General features: G+C 40.2%; 1 protein-coding gene across 9 annotated transcripts in view; it reads right to left on the reverse strand.

Moving 5' to 3' along the window:
* Nucleotides 1-15,532, reverse strand: part of kdm4c (lysine (K)-specific demethylase 4C) — a 30,738-nt gene extending 15,206 nt beyond the window's left edge. For 3 of the 9 annotated variants that reach the window (XM_044189909.1, XM_044189907.1, XM_044189906.1), the window contains exons 1-13: nt 15,275-15,514; nt 13,117-13,283; nt 12,511-12,686; nt 12,176-12,290; nt 10,959-11,152; nt 8,173-8,222; nt 6,674-6,777; nt 6,231-6,368; nt 5,474-5,667; nt 4,761-4,990; nt 2,454-4,537; nt 2,232-2,343; nt 840-1,021 (exon numbers count right to left, since the gene is read on the reverse strand). In XM_044189909.1, the coding sequence (XP_044045844.1) occupies nt 840-1,021; nt 2,232-2,343; nt 2,454-4,537; nt 4,761-4,990; nt 5,474-5,667; nt 6,231-6,368; nt 6,674-6,777; nt 8,173-8,222; nt 10,959-11,152; nt 12,176-12,290; nt 12,511-12,686; nt 13,117-13,260 (3,723 nt within the window). In that variant the 5' untranslated portion in view covers nt 13,261-13,283; nt 15,275-15,514. Of the gene's footprint in view, nt 1-839; nt 1,022-2,231; nt 2,344-2,453; nt 4,538-4,675; nt 4,991-5,473; nt 5,668-6,230; nt 6,369-6,673; nt 6,778-8,172; nt 8,223-10,958; nt 11,153-12,175; nt 12,291-12,510; nt 12,687-13,116; nt 13,284-15,274 lie in introns of those variants that run through there. The other 6 variants (XM_044189908.1, XM_044189905.1, XM_044189904.1 and 3 more) reach the window with 6 other exon arrangements.
* Between the last annotated feature and the right edge of the window lie 577 nt (nt 15,533-16,109).

Consider the following 16,109-nt stretch of genomic DNA (forward strand, 5'->3'; position numbering starts at 1 on the left):
TAGTATTATTTACAGGTAATTATTTAGCTGTAATTGAATTATTAACACATCTTAAATGTCTGCTTCTGAATGGCAATGAGGTTATGCCTTCACAATAACAAAGGGCTTGGGATCTTCAACAGTGTTATATACATGTAGCTCTCTACTACACGTAGCTCTCTACAACACATCAAATCAATTTGGCTGTAAAAAGGTAGACCAGCAAGGACAGAATCACCACTGACATGACATTACAACAGCCCATTTGATTAGGTTGTGGGGTCTTTACTTTTTCCCCCATCACTGTATGATTTGACTGATGTTATTGAGTGATCCATCAGGTTAGCAAAATCCTTTTCTTCACTTGTCACACTCTGCACTAAGCTAATGAAACTCAGTAACAGTAAAACACAGTTCTATTTATAAAAACTCAGATACTATTTTAAAAGTTCACAGTATCTCTCTGGATTGAACTTAAATACAGGAAGGACCTGCGAGTTTGCCAAAACACAGTAGGTAATTCTAGTATTACTAGGGTGGGGTGGGGGGAACAGACATATGTGCTCTTAACGGGATTAGAATCACTGACCAGCGCAGGTAAAATTGAAATCATCCTCCAGAAATAAATCCTGTGCGAATGGGGCTTAAGGGAAGAAAGCAAAGAGTGCTACTGTATTTGATCTGCTAGTATTGATTCCTCCATCTTCAGCTTGGTGGCTAGGAGATACAGTTATATCTTAAAGTGTGTTTATGCTTGCGTCTGCAATACATATAGGCACTAATGAAACTGTAATGCACTTTGGATACAAACATCCACCAAATGATACAGACTTATATATTTTTGTTGAACACCCCTTTACCTGATAATAGGGCATGAAGAGTGTGCACACAGCACAGTATGGCTGCATGGTGGCTGCATGAGCATTGTACTCCCTCTCTGCTGTGAAGCAGCTCTTCCTGTTCTGCCACAGGTAGATGAGGGGCTTCGCCCACGCTTCCATTTCCAGCTCCTCCTCCTCTGCCAGGTTTGCTTCAGGGGGCTCTAAGTTGAGACAAAACAAAGCCTTAAAACCTAGCAATCACTTACCTATTCATCTGGTGCTTCTTTTACTATGGCCCAGATGATAATTCATGCAATACAAAGTGCAAACCTCTTTCTTTGGTAGTGTGTAAATTAAGATATTCTGAATCTGAAACAGTCGTGTGGCCTAATATCAAAAACATAGCAGGCATCATTCTCACAATTGCCTTCAGCAGTATTAATAGACTTGCTGCTAAGTCAGATCTAATCCATCCACAGTGGTGACAATTTCCTCCAGTGACTTGAAAAACATTTTCAATGAATATGAACCTGTCTGTTTATAAAAATTACCCCGAATGATTAAGAGCTCTCATCATCATAAAATAGGCTTCTCACAGCCATGGTCATTTCATGGTCATTTCTTACTCAGAGATAAACAACTAAAATGGCTGTTGAATTATTCATCCTTTTTCACAACCATGGAGATGATGAATGTGACTGTGTGTGCATATGTACATTAGAAGTTGTTAATTGAGGGCCCTCCCTCCCACCCTGTGAAAACCATGAACACAAATAGAGTATCTATCACTAGGTCATTTTACTGTGGTAGGCCTGAGAGTTAAATCTGTTTGGTTTATGTGTGCATTGACGTCAGAAGAATCATTTGGGGGGTCATAAAATGTGAAAAATGAGGAGGGGAAGTGGGGACCGCAGAGTGTAATGGTTCAATGGTTATAAAAAGCTAGGTTGAGGGAGAACACAAATGTTACCTGACATTGCTTCATATTTAAAAGTTGTTGTTAACGATATTAAGACAACAAAGTCAATTCTATACCTTCTGAGCTTATTTTCTTTCTAGCTACACAACCTTTTAACAAAGAAAATGTCATGGTTTTTAAGAATGCTTTAAATGGGTTTTGGTTTACAAAAAAAAAAAAAAAAAAAAAAAAAAAGTTATGGCAACTGTATTCTGGTTCACTGCAATGCAACCAGTAGAAGTCAAAGGATCATGGTTTCTGGCCTGGTGCCACCCACTATGCAGCACCGACCACACCAGGAAATGTCCCTGGGTTTTTATTGAAATTAGCATGGCTCTTGGCTTACAGTGTGTAGATGTGTCACTGTCTAAATGTTGGAGTCATTTTAAGGCTAAACCTTCGTGATACCTTTCAATGAACTGTGTGAACTGTGTGTGTGTGTGTGTGAACTGTGTGTGTGTGTGTGTGCCCACCATCATCACTGGCAGCCTGCTGTTTGACAGCAGTGGGTACAGCCCTTGCAGTAGGTTTCCTGAGTGGGTGACGCCAGCTCTTAGTGGTCCTCTTCATTGACAGCGCAGGGTACTGGCAGGAACAGACATCATTGAAAGGCATTCGAGTGCAAATAATCTGTATTTGTATAAAACTTGAGCAAAAGACTTAATGTGTATGATGGTGTGTAAAAGAGCACTCACAGCACAAACCTCCCCAGGTTCCAGGCCTGATTCATCACACTCACAGTTACTTGTGTCATTTTCTTCCTCTTCTTCTTCTTCTTCTTCTTCATCAGATGAGTCACTACTGCTCTCTCCCTTGGCACTACTTTGCTGCGCTGCCTCTTCGCCATCAGATCCCCCTTCTTCCATATCCGACACCCCATTCTGTTCTCCTCCTCCCATTCCGAGAAGTGAAACAGCACTATCGGAGTGGTGTAGACTCTCCTCTGCCTCCCTTTGTCTCCCCAGCTCCCTGCACAGGGAAAGGGCTTCGGACCCATCCACTTCCCCTCTGTGGAGTTCATAATCTCCACAAAGCCCCAGGGGCTCAACAGCACCGACTGAAACTAGCGATGTGGGTTCGAGCTGGGCCCAGGTGAGAGGCCCACCTTCCTCTTCCTGGTTCTCTGACTCACGGAGGTCTTGTTCTGGGTCCTCCAGGTCTGTGACTTCTTTGCACTGGGGTTCAGTCCACATGGTGTAAGGTAGGGGGTCATGGGTAAAGTCAGAAGGGAGTTCTGGATGCAGACTCTGAATGAGTACTGCAGGACCCTGGGAATTGAAATTTTTCCAGATGCTGCTGGAGAAAGGTTTGGGCTCAATGTACGGGTTCTGGGAAGTACAATTCGAAGGGGAGTATGTAGTGTGGTGGTGGAGTTGTAATGCTGAGTGACTTTGAGAGCATAATGGAAGGGAAGGGGCTGGGGGATTATTGTGCGAGGTATCAGTTAAAAGAAAACCAGCACTGCTCAGACTGAATGCACTGTCTCTTTGAGCTGGGTCCTTTGAGTTATCTTTACTTGCTAACTCTGCTAAGCTGTATTGCTGCTCTGCTTGAGGTACAATGCTCTGAACTAGCTGGCGAGGGGAAGCGTCACTCTGTCCAGCAGTAACATTTTCCAGCTTTGTACGATCCTTTTCTGCAGCAATTTCTGGCATTATTAGCATTTCGTGGACACCACCAGATGTTATTTTGTGCATAGCATTGGTGGTTAAATGAGCCGTGTTTCCTTCTAAACCAGACACAGCTGCCCCTTCACAATTATATGGAGAATCTAAATGCCAGTTGTTGGCATGTTCTACAGTAAGAGGTTCTTTTGACATCATTAAGTCAGTTTCTCTCTCTTCCTGTTTGGCTCCATGTGAGGACGGAGAGCCAGTTGGCGTCTCCCGTTGAAGTACAGGTGCAACCTGGGGACTGCAAGATCTAGACTTTGGGACGTCAGTTAGTCCATCATCAGCCGGGGTGAGGGAGGGCATCTCTTGAATCAGTACAGGCGGCAAAGGGCAGATTCCAACCTTATCTGCTGGCTCTGGAGTGAGTTGTGGCATATCCACTGCATTCCTCTGTAGCAGAGGAGGGAAAAGATTTTCCTCAGTGCTGCTTTTTTCTAAACTGCAAGTGTGTCCTGGAGGGGAGAAGGAGCCACATGATGTGTAACTACCCCCCTCTACTGGCTCAGTTTTGAGATCATAAAGTGCTTCTGTAGTGGAGTATGGATTGATATGTTTTGGATCAACAACTGTGTCCATTTTCTTTGCTTTAGCAGTGTTGTTAGTGTAATTCTCAGTACCTGTGTCCATGCAGCTGTCAGTGTTTGGTGTTAGGCTTAAAGTGTCTTCTCTACATGAACTAGATGTCTGAGCGTCAGAGTCAGGGGGACACAAGCTCATCTCAGTTTCAGCAGCAGTGCTTGTTGTGTGGGAAGATGAGCTGAGTTTGTTGACCTCCTGGGGAGGGACCCTGATAGAGCAGTCCTGAGAAGTTGAGAGGTCTTGTGGTTCAGGAGAGCGACACCTTGACTCAGTAATTCCAGGATGCATCTGGGGAGCCTGAGGCCATTGTCTAAGTCCTTCAGGAGTCCTGATCATGACCCCTGACCCTGAGAGGTGTTGAGGGTCAGTATGAGTGACCGTCTCTGCCTTTAGGTCATTCCTCACTAGTGAGGCAGGGGAGGGGAAGGGGCTGCAGTGAGAGTTATGGGATGTCTCCTTATTAGAAAATCCCAAACTATTACTCTCTACACGATTTACCTTGACCACACACATCTGTCTGCAAGGACCTGTTGAGGATAAGAGGATGTATAAAATGTGAAATCTACCATCAAGTAAACAAGGACTGTAAAAAATATTTTTATAGATCTCTCCAAAATATAAGAAAATAGGCACACAGAGAAACTGTCTCAATAATGCACACACACCCACTCACTACCAGGCCCGTTTGTGCACTCTTCAGATCAAAGGGAAGTCTCAAACATCTTCCAGTGCCATCAGTCAGTCTCTTACCAGAAAGCTGAACAGAGTTCTGATTCTGGTTGTGCTTTGACTCAGCTTCCTTTTTCTTCTCTTTCTCCTCTTCCCTGCAGGTTGTCTCTGCCACAGACCTTCGCATCTTGGACCCAGGCGGACCACCAAGGCCTTTCCTCTTGCTGCTGCTCAACGCTGAGCCCCCATCCAGACCAACAGGCTCCTCTGAGGTTCTGAGGCGCTTGGAGCGCGTACGAGAGTGGCTGCTGCTGTACGAAGAGAGGGAGATCCAAGAAAATTTAATCTCAAACACCCTGATTAATACTGAAAAACAATGAAAGCACGTGTTGTGCAATTTTGTGACTTAGGAGACAAGGGCTTTTGGCTTTTGCAGCTGCCAAATATTTCTGGCCACATATATTAGGTCCCTAGCCAATGCACCGAGGCCAACATTAAAGGCACCAAGTCTTAAGTTCATCATCACAATCTGACGCATCTCCAAATGTTGCATAGGAAATGTAATTGTTTTCTAAAGAAATGTTACACAATACACAATTTAATTAGCCTCTCTTTATTAGCAACCATGAGGACTACGTTTATATTAAACGTATTATATTATAAATATACAATTAGCACCACTCCTATTCCAGGTTAAAACCCCACTGGCACCATCAGCTGCAGTAGAATACTCTCGGTAACAGTATGGCATAGAAAAGTGACGAAACATTGTCTGACTATGAACAGTACGGTACCTTTTATTAGTAGTTCTGGTCTTGCGCCGCCTCTGCAACCAGCTCTGCAGCTCTGGTGTTGTACTGGGAGTGGCATGTGTGTGGTCAATAGGTGCAGAATCTTTGCCCAGCATCCAGTTAGGGTACCGGTCAGGTTGAAAACGTTTCACAAAGGGTTCCATGGATATCTTTACCATGTCCCTGCTACACGTGCACTAAAGGAAAGGAAGAGGACAAATATTGTCTCTGCTTTAAAAAAAAAAAAAAGTTTTCACTTTTAAGCTTAAATTACAATCTATTCTGTTCAGTTTGATACTGTATGAGCATGATTTTACCTGAAATTAACTGTATTCCAATTTGACACACTTCTTTGTCAGCCTTTCCAAAGACATGAAGTGGTACACAGTTTTTCCTCAACTTTCAACATTTATTTGTCCCCAAAGGGCAATTGTTTTTTGCAGCAAGACATAGGTACAAGACGATAAAATACAAAAACTCTACATAGGGTACGTCCAAGAAAAAGAAAAAAAAAAAGGAGGGGGGCGAATGCTGCAGACTCTAAGAAGGCAACAAAGACAGTGTTCCCAGGTTGACCTTCTCAGTCTTCTTTCATAGAGCTGCATAATCTCTCGAGCCGTTGTATTCAGTGCGAAAAGAGCAAACAAACAATCAAACACAAAGCCAGATGTGATTTGTTGCCGGTCGCTGCATGAGCCCCATACTTGTACTGAAGTACAATTCTTATTCTTCTTTTAAGGAAAATTTAACTGAATGTTACCTGTGTGGCCACTTTGCCATAGTCTATCCAGCGCACAGTAGCAAAGTTGGTGGACTCCGCACAGTTGAAGCCATGATTGAAGCCAGCATGGTAGCCATAAGGGAAGGTGATCATAAACTCTCCAGCTTCCTGAGTAATCTGAAAATTTATGATGGGGAGAGAGAAAGACACAGGTAGAGAGATTGGTTTATAAGAAGAGATGAGTGAGAAAACACTGAATTGTCCTTTTATTTTTTTTTTTGAAAACCAAATAAAAAAAAAAAAATCAGCAAGTAAAAGAAAAGAAATAAAAGAAGCCACTGCAGATTTCAGCAATCAGTCAAAATGAGCACTGCTAATTTTAGTGGCAAGAAAAGCTGTTTTCAGAAAGTTGGTAAATGAAGGGAGTATGAATGGCAAGAAGAGGAGGACAGAGTAATTTTTCAAAGCGGCTGAGCGCCTACCTTATCAAAGGGAATGCCATACTTCTTCAGTATGGAAGGGGAGATTAGAGTCATCTTGTGACGAAGAAAAGCCTCACACCCCTTGAAGCTGTTGGGGAAGAAACCTGACAAAAATACACACACGCACACACACAATTAACAGAGTATAAGCCAGCTAAAAAAACAAAACATACATGAATAAAAAGCCTGACTAAAAAACTAGGTGAGTGGTGGTTTTTGACATTTTCAACCAACAGTGATATTTTTCTTTTCATTAGGGCTGCAACTAATGATTATTATAATAAATGATACTGATATAATAATCAGTTATTAAATTAATCACTTAGTTTGTTTATAAAATGTCCAAAAATATGACAATGTCCATCACAAGTTACCATAGCACAAAATTATGTGCTATGGTAACTGGTAAAGGAATTAAATTTACAATGACACTTTGCTCATTTGAGAGTATGTAACCACGAAAAGTTTAGCATTTTTACCTGATAAATGACTAACAATTTATCAATAGTCAACGATTAATTATCTGTCAGTCAACTAATTGATTAATTAAGCTTTGCTGCAGAATACTTCCTGATCATTTTACCTTTGTTAACTGGATGGCTGTAACAATTAGGCACATGTTATTCTACTGTGATATTTGTGGTTATTTGTGACATGCCTCTGCCTCTACTCTTAAGCCCTTGGAAGCTGTTCATCATTCTGCTCTTAGGTTTATAACTGGTGATGTTTATAGCACTCATCACTGCATTTTGGACAAAGATGTTGGATGGTCGTCTCTGTCTGAGAGACAAGATAAGCATATGTACTTGTTTATTTACAAGGCTCTTATTGGGAAGTTTCCATCTTATATCTCTTCTATGCTAGTTTGGTCCTATGGGCCATATCAAACACGGTCTAATGACTTGGCTTCCTCTGCAAGTCCCTCAGGTTTGTGCTGAGTTTGGAAGACCAGCTTTTAGTTTCTATGCTCAGACTACCTGGAACTCTTTACAAAGCACCCTAAAAATGTATGCTTTGGTACCGCTTGGTGAATTTAAATCCATGATTAAAAATCATTCAGCTTCTGTTTTACTTTAATTGTTTATGTATCTTGTATCTTTTATGTACTATATTTAAATCTTTGTTTTAATGAACTGTTTTAATTATTTTAATTAATTGTTTTCTTTTATCTGTATTATGTGCATTAGAGTTTATTTAATCTACTAATGCCTTAAAGTATGGATTTCCCTAAAGTGGTTTGTCAATACATTAAGCATTAAGCAGCAGTTTACATCTCTACTAGTAGCAGTTTTTGCATGTTTCTAGTCAGAGCTCATTAGCATGCTGCATCTGTAGCTTTGCCATTACCTTCAGTGCTGAGTTTAATTTATGTGTTGTACTTTGTTGTTTAATGCAGACCTGCTTCTGTATGCTGCCATCGTTTTTTAATAATTATTTAATTATCTCTCCCACCCCCATTTCTATGGAGAATACAAAGAGAATATAAATTATTATTTTACCTGTAGCCAGACGCTCCAGTCTCTTCCCATGCTCAGGGGGGATGGCGTACCTGTTAGAGACAACAGATAGATGTGGAGCAGACAGAATTATTTTTGACTGCGTATGGGAAATTCTGAGCATGTATTGTTCATTATGCCTACACTGTAGCATACACTGAAGGTTGCAGACAAGTTTTCAAGAGGAACTTTTACAATTTCAAGACTGCCATCAAGTGGTGGATACATGAATAATTGCAAGAAGGCTGATGAACCTTTTCCAGCACTGCACTATTGATAAACAAATCAAAATTATAAACACACAGAAATGTTGTTACCACTTATTGTAAATGTATATTCAAATTTCCAACAAAATAACCATCACTGCTTGCAGCTGACTTAAGAGAATCTTATTTTGACCTTATTCTGTGTATTTTCTTGTGCCACACTGCTGACGTAATCTGAATTTAAACTATTCCCAAAGATCACGGGGAGGAAACCTAGGGAGCGTGACAGAATTCCCTCAAGGTGTGACAAGGCATTCCATTTGACTAGCACCATCCACCCTCAGGTCTGTGGCATTTCTATCATCATATCAACTGTCAGCTTAACAGAGCAGTGAGAGACAGGGTGAGAGGGAGAGGCAACCTCTGGTAGAGGTGACATGGGGAGTTGGAGGGGATTGAGAAGAGGGGAGAGAGGTGCATCTTTAAGCCGCTCCCCTCCAGGGACAAGATGTCAAAATAGCAGCAAGATGAAAGAGTGTATGTCAGTGTGTGTGTGTGTGTGCCAGATGATAAGGATATGTATGTGTGTGGGTACTTGGCGCATTAGGCTGCTCTTTGTGTGTGTGTGTGTGTGTGTGTGTGTGTGTGTGTGTGCGCGTGTCTGTGTATATGTGTGTCGCTGTCTGGCTGTGACACTGATCCCTGTGGGGTTGCAGGGCTCACTGCTCTAATGAGCAGAACTCCCTCCAGGGCAAGAGGGAGAGAGAAATGGAGCGAGCTGACAAAGAAATAAAAAGCAAACTCTATTTTGATCTACCTGCCTTCTACACCTCGTCTTTCGCTGTGCAATATATATTCTGTGACCGACACTTATACGCTATAGTATGTAATGTTGCATCTATACCTGTAAATCTGCCATCTGGGCAATTAATTTCAACCTCATCTTCACTGTTCTTATGTCTTGCTTAAAGAGTAACTTAACACTGAATCCACTTTTCTATGTTAATGAATTATGTGTACAGTGACTTTATACTTTCACACTATCATTTGATGCTGGTCCCAGTCTATAGTGTAAATTAAATTTTTTCAGATTTTTTTTTTTCAGAGAAAATCCAGTAATTCTGTCCTCTAGACCCCCCCAAATCTATGATGTTCCTGGGATACCACGCCCCCCCAACTACGAGGTAACATCACATTCAACCCGTCAACACCCCCTCTACACCCATCCACTCCCAGTCATATAAATACAGAAACTAAGTGTCATCAATGTACACAGCATCGAGTTGTTATTTACAAAAGACATGGAGAGACTGGGAGCGTGCAACTGACAAGTAAGCTAGTTGTTTACAGTGTTATAGTGTTCGAGTTAAATTTTTACACAAACAATGTATAGTATATGGTTGACTGGTTAAAATATTACATTTTGCCGTGCTCCACTGTACAGACAAGAATGATAGCTTCCAAGAAATCAAACCATAGCCTTACGCCCTTGGAGAATAACAAACGTCCATAACACACTCTCTCCCTGGATGTGTAATCTAATCCCTACTGCTCCATATGTTGTACCTCTTCTAGTCTCATTAGTATTTGGACTCTCCAAAGTAGTCACTTATTGCAGATAACCACCTCCTCAGTGTGCAAACAAGCATTAAGGGAACAAAACCCTAGGGTCATATGCAACAGAATGGCCGGGTTAATCAAATCAAAGCTATAACGTATGTAATTCACCATTTAAATCTACTTTAAAATCATGAAAAAGATCAGAATGGAAGGTGCTAAAGATTAATTTTGCAGCCCTGACACAAATATGGATATGCATTATGAAAAGGGCATGCATCTCCATCTACAAAAGGTTTTCTACACTTACTATACTGTATACTGTGCCCTGTATTTCCTTAACATGTCGCACCAATTGACAGGATCAGAAATAAGTCACAGACCTAACAAGAGTTGTGACACCATAGAAATAAAATGAACAGCTCCATAAATGGGAAAGCTTTTATGTAAATAGAAATACTGAAGCGGCTAAAATTTAGCTAATGGTAAAGTAAATACTCTAGTATCACACTCGCTGCGAGCACACTGCCTTTACTACACAACTAATGTTTTTATTTGATTTATTTTGAATTGACCCTTTAAAATTACAGCTCTGACATGAAAGCCCAAACTTTAAAAAGGGTAAATAGTCAGTATAACACAAAAACACAGTAAGGGAAGAAGAAATGCCACAGAGATGGGACCTCCAATAAGTCCAGTTAACTGTAGTTAACTTGCATGAGTTGCAGTGGTTATAGCAATGAAGGGTGTCCCTACATGGGACAAGCAACAAGCATCATCAGCACCCCCAGAAAAGTAAGTGGATGTGAACATAAAATTACTAATAGCACAACTAGTGCTGCCCAACTAGTACAACTAATACTTTTCTGAGGATTATACTGTTGATTTTCATTGCAACATAGAGGTCTTATGATCATTTTTCAGGCTGTTTTTTGTAGTATTGTTGTACTGGATTGCATTATGTTGCACAATTGTTGCTTCTTTATGCGTTTACCCCCTGTACCTAAATCCTTGTCCCACACTAACCAGGACTTGGGCTCTCCAAAGTGGAGGTAGTTGATGCTGTACAGGTCCATATCTTCAGTGTGCCAGGAGAAGGTGGTCTTCCACATGCCAAAGTAGAGATATGGAGTGTTAACCCCCTGGATGGAAACACCACAGTCCTCCTCGATAACATCCAAGATAGAGTTCAGGTGGCCAATGTTCCACTCCTCCACATCCTAGGAGATTAGAAACAACAGTTTGGTATTCCAGTTGACTATGGCATTTTTAAATCCAATCAGTATCAGCTATATAAAGTAACTCATTGCGCTCCAGGTTAGCCAGCTGTCAAATCTCCCTTATTCCTCACCATTAAAAAAAAAAAAAAAAAAAAAACTTAAAAAAAAAAAATCAGTAGTTTCAATTAATAACATCCACACTGTTATTAATTGAAACTGTGAGAGTGTTGAACCAATGATCAATGCAAGCAGTGCCACTTTGGGGAAAATATAATCAAATTGCTTCATTTAAGTGACAAATGTCAAGTGTACCATGCCTCTAATGTGCTGCTGTTGAAAAGTGTTGCTTGGGGTTGAGAACTGGATTTCAACCTTAGTAGCCTATTTTGTTCAAGTTTCCTGGCCTTGACACTCATCTCTTTACAGCGACTATGCAGCACACTATAGAACACTTAACCAAAGAAAAGCTGCAGTGAAGGCTACATTTTCTACTTTTTTTAAAAACATCAGATCAGACTTGATACTCACTATTAAAGTCACTTTGTGTAAAATCTTTGATTATTTTACTTGTTCTGATGACATACGTTTTTGTTTGTAGGTATATGAAACAATTCCAGTGTTGGTGTAGTCTATGTGTTGCTTTCAGTCCATTCATTCTTAGTGTCCCCACATTGGATTTGTTAGCTTAAAATGACTCATATTAGTGTTGGGGGCAAAAAACAAGATTGGTAGGCTTTATGTACGTTTTTATATTCATTGCAAAAATTCAACCTTAAGCCAAATTGCAAGATTCGGGTGAAATCCGTTTATGTACAGTCCACCAAAGTGATTTCCACTATTACTTCTCCTAATGGCAGAATCAATTAAGAAAACTGAACCTGTAAAGAAATGAGTGAAAGCCAAACTAGAAAGACTGATTACATGGAGACTGAATAACAGGAGACAGAAATGAACACTCATGCATGGAAATAGGGGAACACAAATAGAGGGAAATCACACAAAAGAGGAAGAAAAGCCATCTACCTCATCATAAAGGCTGCCACTGACATCAGCACCATATATGGGGGAGACAAAAGTGAGGTTCTTCCAATATTTCCTTTCAAGATCTTCATAATTCAGGTAGCGAGGTGTACAGTACCTGTGGAGGAGAAAGTCATTACATTTTATACCCTTAGCAAATATCACACTTGCACTTTTAAACCACTCATCCAACTCCAGGTTCAATCAAAAGTGGGATTAAGAAAACTGTAGCTCTGGAATTTAACACATTAACCATGGTCTTAACTGCTGTTCATTTCCTTCTCTTTCACCAATCTCTCACTTTTCTTTTGTTTATTATTGTTATCCATAATACTCACATGTCACTGTTAGCTAATCGCCTGAACTCCTGCACACTAAGAGGCTTCTTCTGGATGTTGTATTGAGTGAAGAGCCCTGATTGGCCAGCCACCATCTGCTGGATGGGAGCATCAATCATCAGATCATCTATGTCGTCATAGGTACGACGGGGCTTCCAGCCTTTAGGAGGAATCACCTGAGGGACAAACAGAGGAGAAAATGATTGCTGTTGAACATAAAAACAGGAACAGAGTTATCTTGTACAAATAGATCACTCTGATCAGCCTTTTATTAGTTAACTCACCGTGTCCAAAAGGGCCACTAGCCGATTATAATTGCTTTTAGATGTCACACTATATTTCTGAATGTCTTTCTCTGCTTTTCTTTGTCTTTCTTTTCTCTGACTAAAATTGCCTTTAGTACAAAATGATGTATAATTATCCTTTGCAACAGTGACCAAACTGTAGGTCCATGAGAGAGTAAACTTTGATGCACCAACCTAGTGGTCATATTGAAGTCCTTCATTCTGACCCATCACATGGTTCTCAAATTTCACAGAGCTAGACAAGCTACTGTTTTGGAAAGGTTGAAACTTTGTCCAAGTTGAGACTGAAAATGCTACCTACCTTAGCCAGGCCTGCGCGGTGTGCGCCCTGAGACTCCATATAAGCCAGGTACTGGTTGAAGTCCTTGAACTCTTCCATGGTGGGCCTGAAGGTCATTATCTTGCAGGTGGGGTTTGCAGGGGTGAACACCTCTGCTCCCGCCATCCTGCCACCTCACCAGATATAATCTGAAAAAATAATAATAAAAAACAGATAAAAATGTGCTCAAACACCAACTTTTAAATTGTAATAGTGACAGATATTGGGTTAGGTAAAAAAATATATTGATTACTTTGTTTTGGAAACAGTCTATTCTGAAAAGATAAACTATGGGCAAAAATTACTACACAGGGTAAAAACTAACAAGAGAATGGGCAAACTAGAGAATCTTCTGTATCTGTTTTTTTACATGTATAATATCTGTTCAGAAAGTGCTGAATAGATGTTGTAGATACAGTTAGATACAGTAACTGTACCGATGGAAACATATCTGAAAAGTAATTAATTTTTGTTTGTTTAAATGCTTAATATGTTTTAAACTTGATAGTGATTAACTTATCAAGTGGGTTCATATTAACATTATGTTCTCATACTATCTATTATTGTCTCATTTCGATTTTGCTACATTGTTTAAGTATTTTTTATTGATTGGAGTCTCCTGTTTTTGGTGGTTGCAAATTATTTTTGGTTGTTGGGTGTATTTATGGCAGAATTAAAGCCAAGTTAATAACAAGACCAGTTAAAACATTTGGCATGTACCCATTGCACATCTCCAGCATTTTCTATCAACTTTTAATCAGTTATTTAACTTTTTTCCCACACCTGTTGCAGTGATACATTGATTGAAGTATTGCCTCATGCTATTACAATTTCATACTATTGTAAATGTTACTTAATTTATAGGTGAAGAGTCTTTATTTAGTTTCTCTTTGTCTAATACCTTAGTACAAATTGTATTACAAAATATGTACCACTAGAATTTACAGGTGTGTAACTGGACTAGAAGGCAGTTGGTTTGTGTGTTGGTGGCAGGTTTACCACTAGATGGAGGTAGAGATTCAACAAAATGTCGATTTGATCCTTTGATCCTTGCTGATGCCAACAACCCTTTTCAGATTTTTGTCCCATCCACCCATCCCACTCCCAACTCTGACTTTATTGTGCATTCAGACAAAGGATCATATTGCCCCGAGTGAAGCTATTGGGATTTGCAACCTTATATATAATCTTCATACTTCACTGTAAATCACATTACAATGGCGTGCGACCCGATTATGTAACAGGCAATTGCAGGCTGAAACAAGTTTTATTTTTTAAATCAGCTACAGTTTCGACACAATGTGTTTACAGCCTAACTCTTTGTTCAGATATTAAAACAATCATTTCAAAACATGGATAACCTTAATCGAGCCTATTACGGGGGATTATTATTATTAAAACAAACCTGTTAAACCCCTAAGACAAATACATCTCCCCTTAATTGTAGTTTCGTTTATATTACTGCATGAGCGTCTGTAGCTTGATTGATCTTTGTTGTCTGCCAAGCCAGCTAACTAGCCGACTAGCCTACGTTTTGTTATGATGCAAAGTAATGGCTGAACAAACAGCGTAGCTTGCTAGCTCGGCTGACTAGCTAACTTATATTTAGATGGTAGACTCAGTGGGTACTCTTTGACTTGAATTTGATGTGTTCATGGGGCTGTCTCGAAAGCACTTGGGGATAGCAGTTAGGAAAAGGAAGGCATAGCTAACTATTAAGCTAACCTAGCTACCACATTAGCTAACTTCTTAATGCACGAGTCAATGGGGTTTAAATGTCCCTCGCAAGGTGGCTGCAGATAGGCCCGTAGCTACGCTGTGTGACTTTGTGTGGTAAAAATGACTGAGTCTGATATCTATATATGTATACATCATTTGTCGGTGTCGTACAAGTTTAGCAATAGACAGACGAACAATGACAAAGCACACAGTGCGCAATAACCATTGGCATGAGCGCGTGCCAACTTATTTGGTTGGCAACGCTAACGGTTAAGTTAGCTGTTGATAGCTTGGCTAATTCTGCACAGGAGTCACGAAAAGCACACCGCTTTCTGATAAACTGGTACAATGCTAGCTACCATGTGCATTTAATTTGCCGGTATATTACTTGTCGTTTCCACGAAAGTATATAGTATTTTACCTCGATTTAAAAAGACGGATTCGTGTTGTTGTTTATCCCCTTCCTTGTTCGTCCAGCTGATTCACATGACAGCTGCTACCACTGCTGCCGCTGCTTCGTGCCTTGGGGCCGCGTTCCAGACCGCCTCTACTCCGGCTCAACTGTGTGTGAGCGTGCTAACAGGCACGATCCTAGTGAGAGGCAGACCGTGGTGTGGTGGATTTATCCGTGCACTGTGTGATCTGCGAATCGGCAGGAGAGTCGATGAACTGGAACGTAGCCAATGGTGGTGGAACGCGCACAGGTCATCTCCAGCATACTGTTTTATAGCACACGTACACTTTCGATGTTGTATGTATTGAAGAAGAAAAAGATATTGCATTTTAATTATGTTTTTACAGTTCAAATGACAAATAAACCTAAACTTGACTCTTGAAACTATATTTTGGAATTTATTATGCATTTGATAAGCTAAAAAAAATCTATACATAATTGTTCTTTAAGGCACAATGAACATTGACGGAGAAAAGCTATAATTAAATAACAAACAAATGATGGTACCACTTTCTAATGAGGTACATTTTCTAAGTTGTAACTAATGACTTTCATTGTTCGTCTGACATTTAAACCCCATTGACTCGTGCATTAAGAAGTTAGCTAATGTGGTAGCTAGGTTAGCTTAATAGTTAGCTATGCCTTTCCTTTTCGGACGAATAAGGGACTACACCGTCTAACTAATGACTTTATTAATAAGTTATCAATAACGTCCTAATGCTTTATAGATCAGTTTTGAGCGTTGATTAGAACAACTTTTGGGTTGCCAGTTTGTAAAAAATCTCTCTGGTTGGTTTTTATC

The sequence above is a fragment of the Siniperca chuatsi genome, linkage group LG3, assembly GCF_020085105.1.
Source record: "Siniperca chuatsi isolate FFG_IHB_CAS linkage group LG3, ASM2008510v1, whole genome shotgun sequence".
In the NCBI taxonomy this organism is placed as follows: Eukaryota; Metazoa; Chordata; class Actinopteri; order Centrarchiformes; family Sinipercidae; genus Siniperca; species Siniperca chuatsi.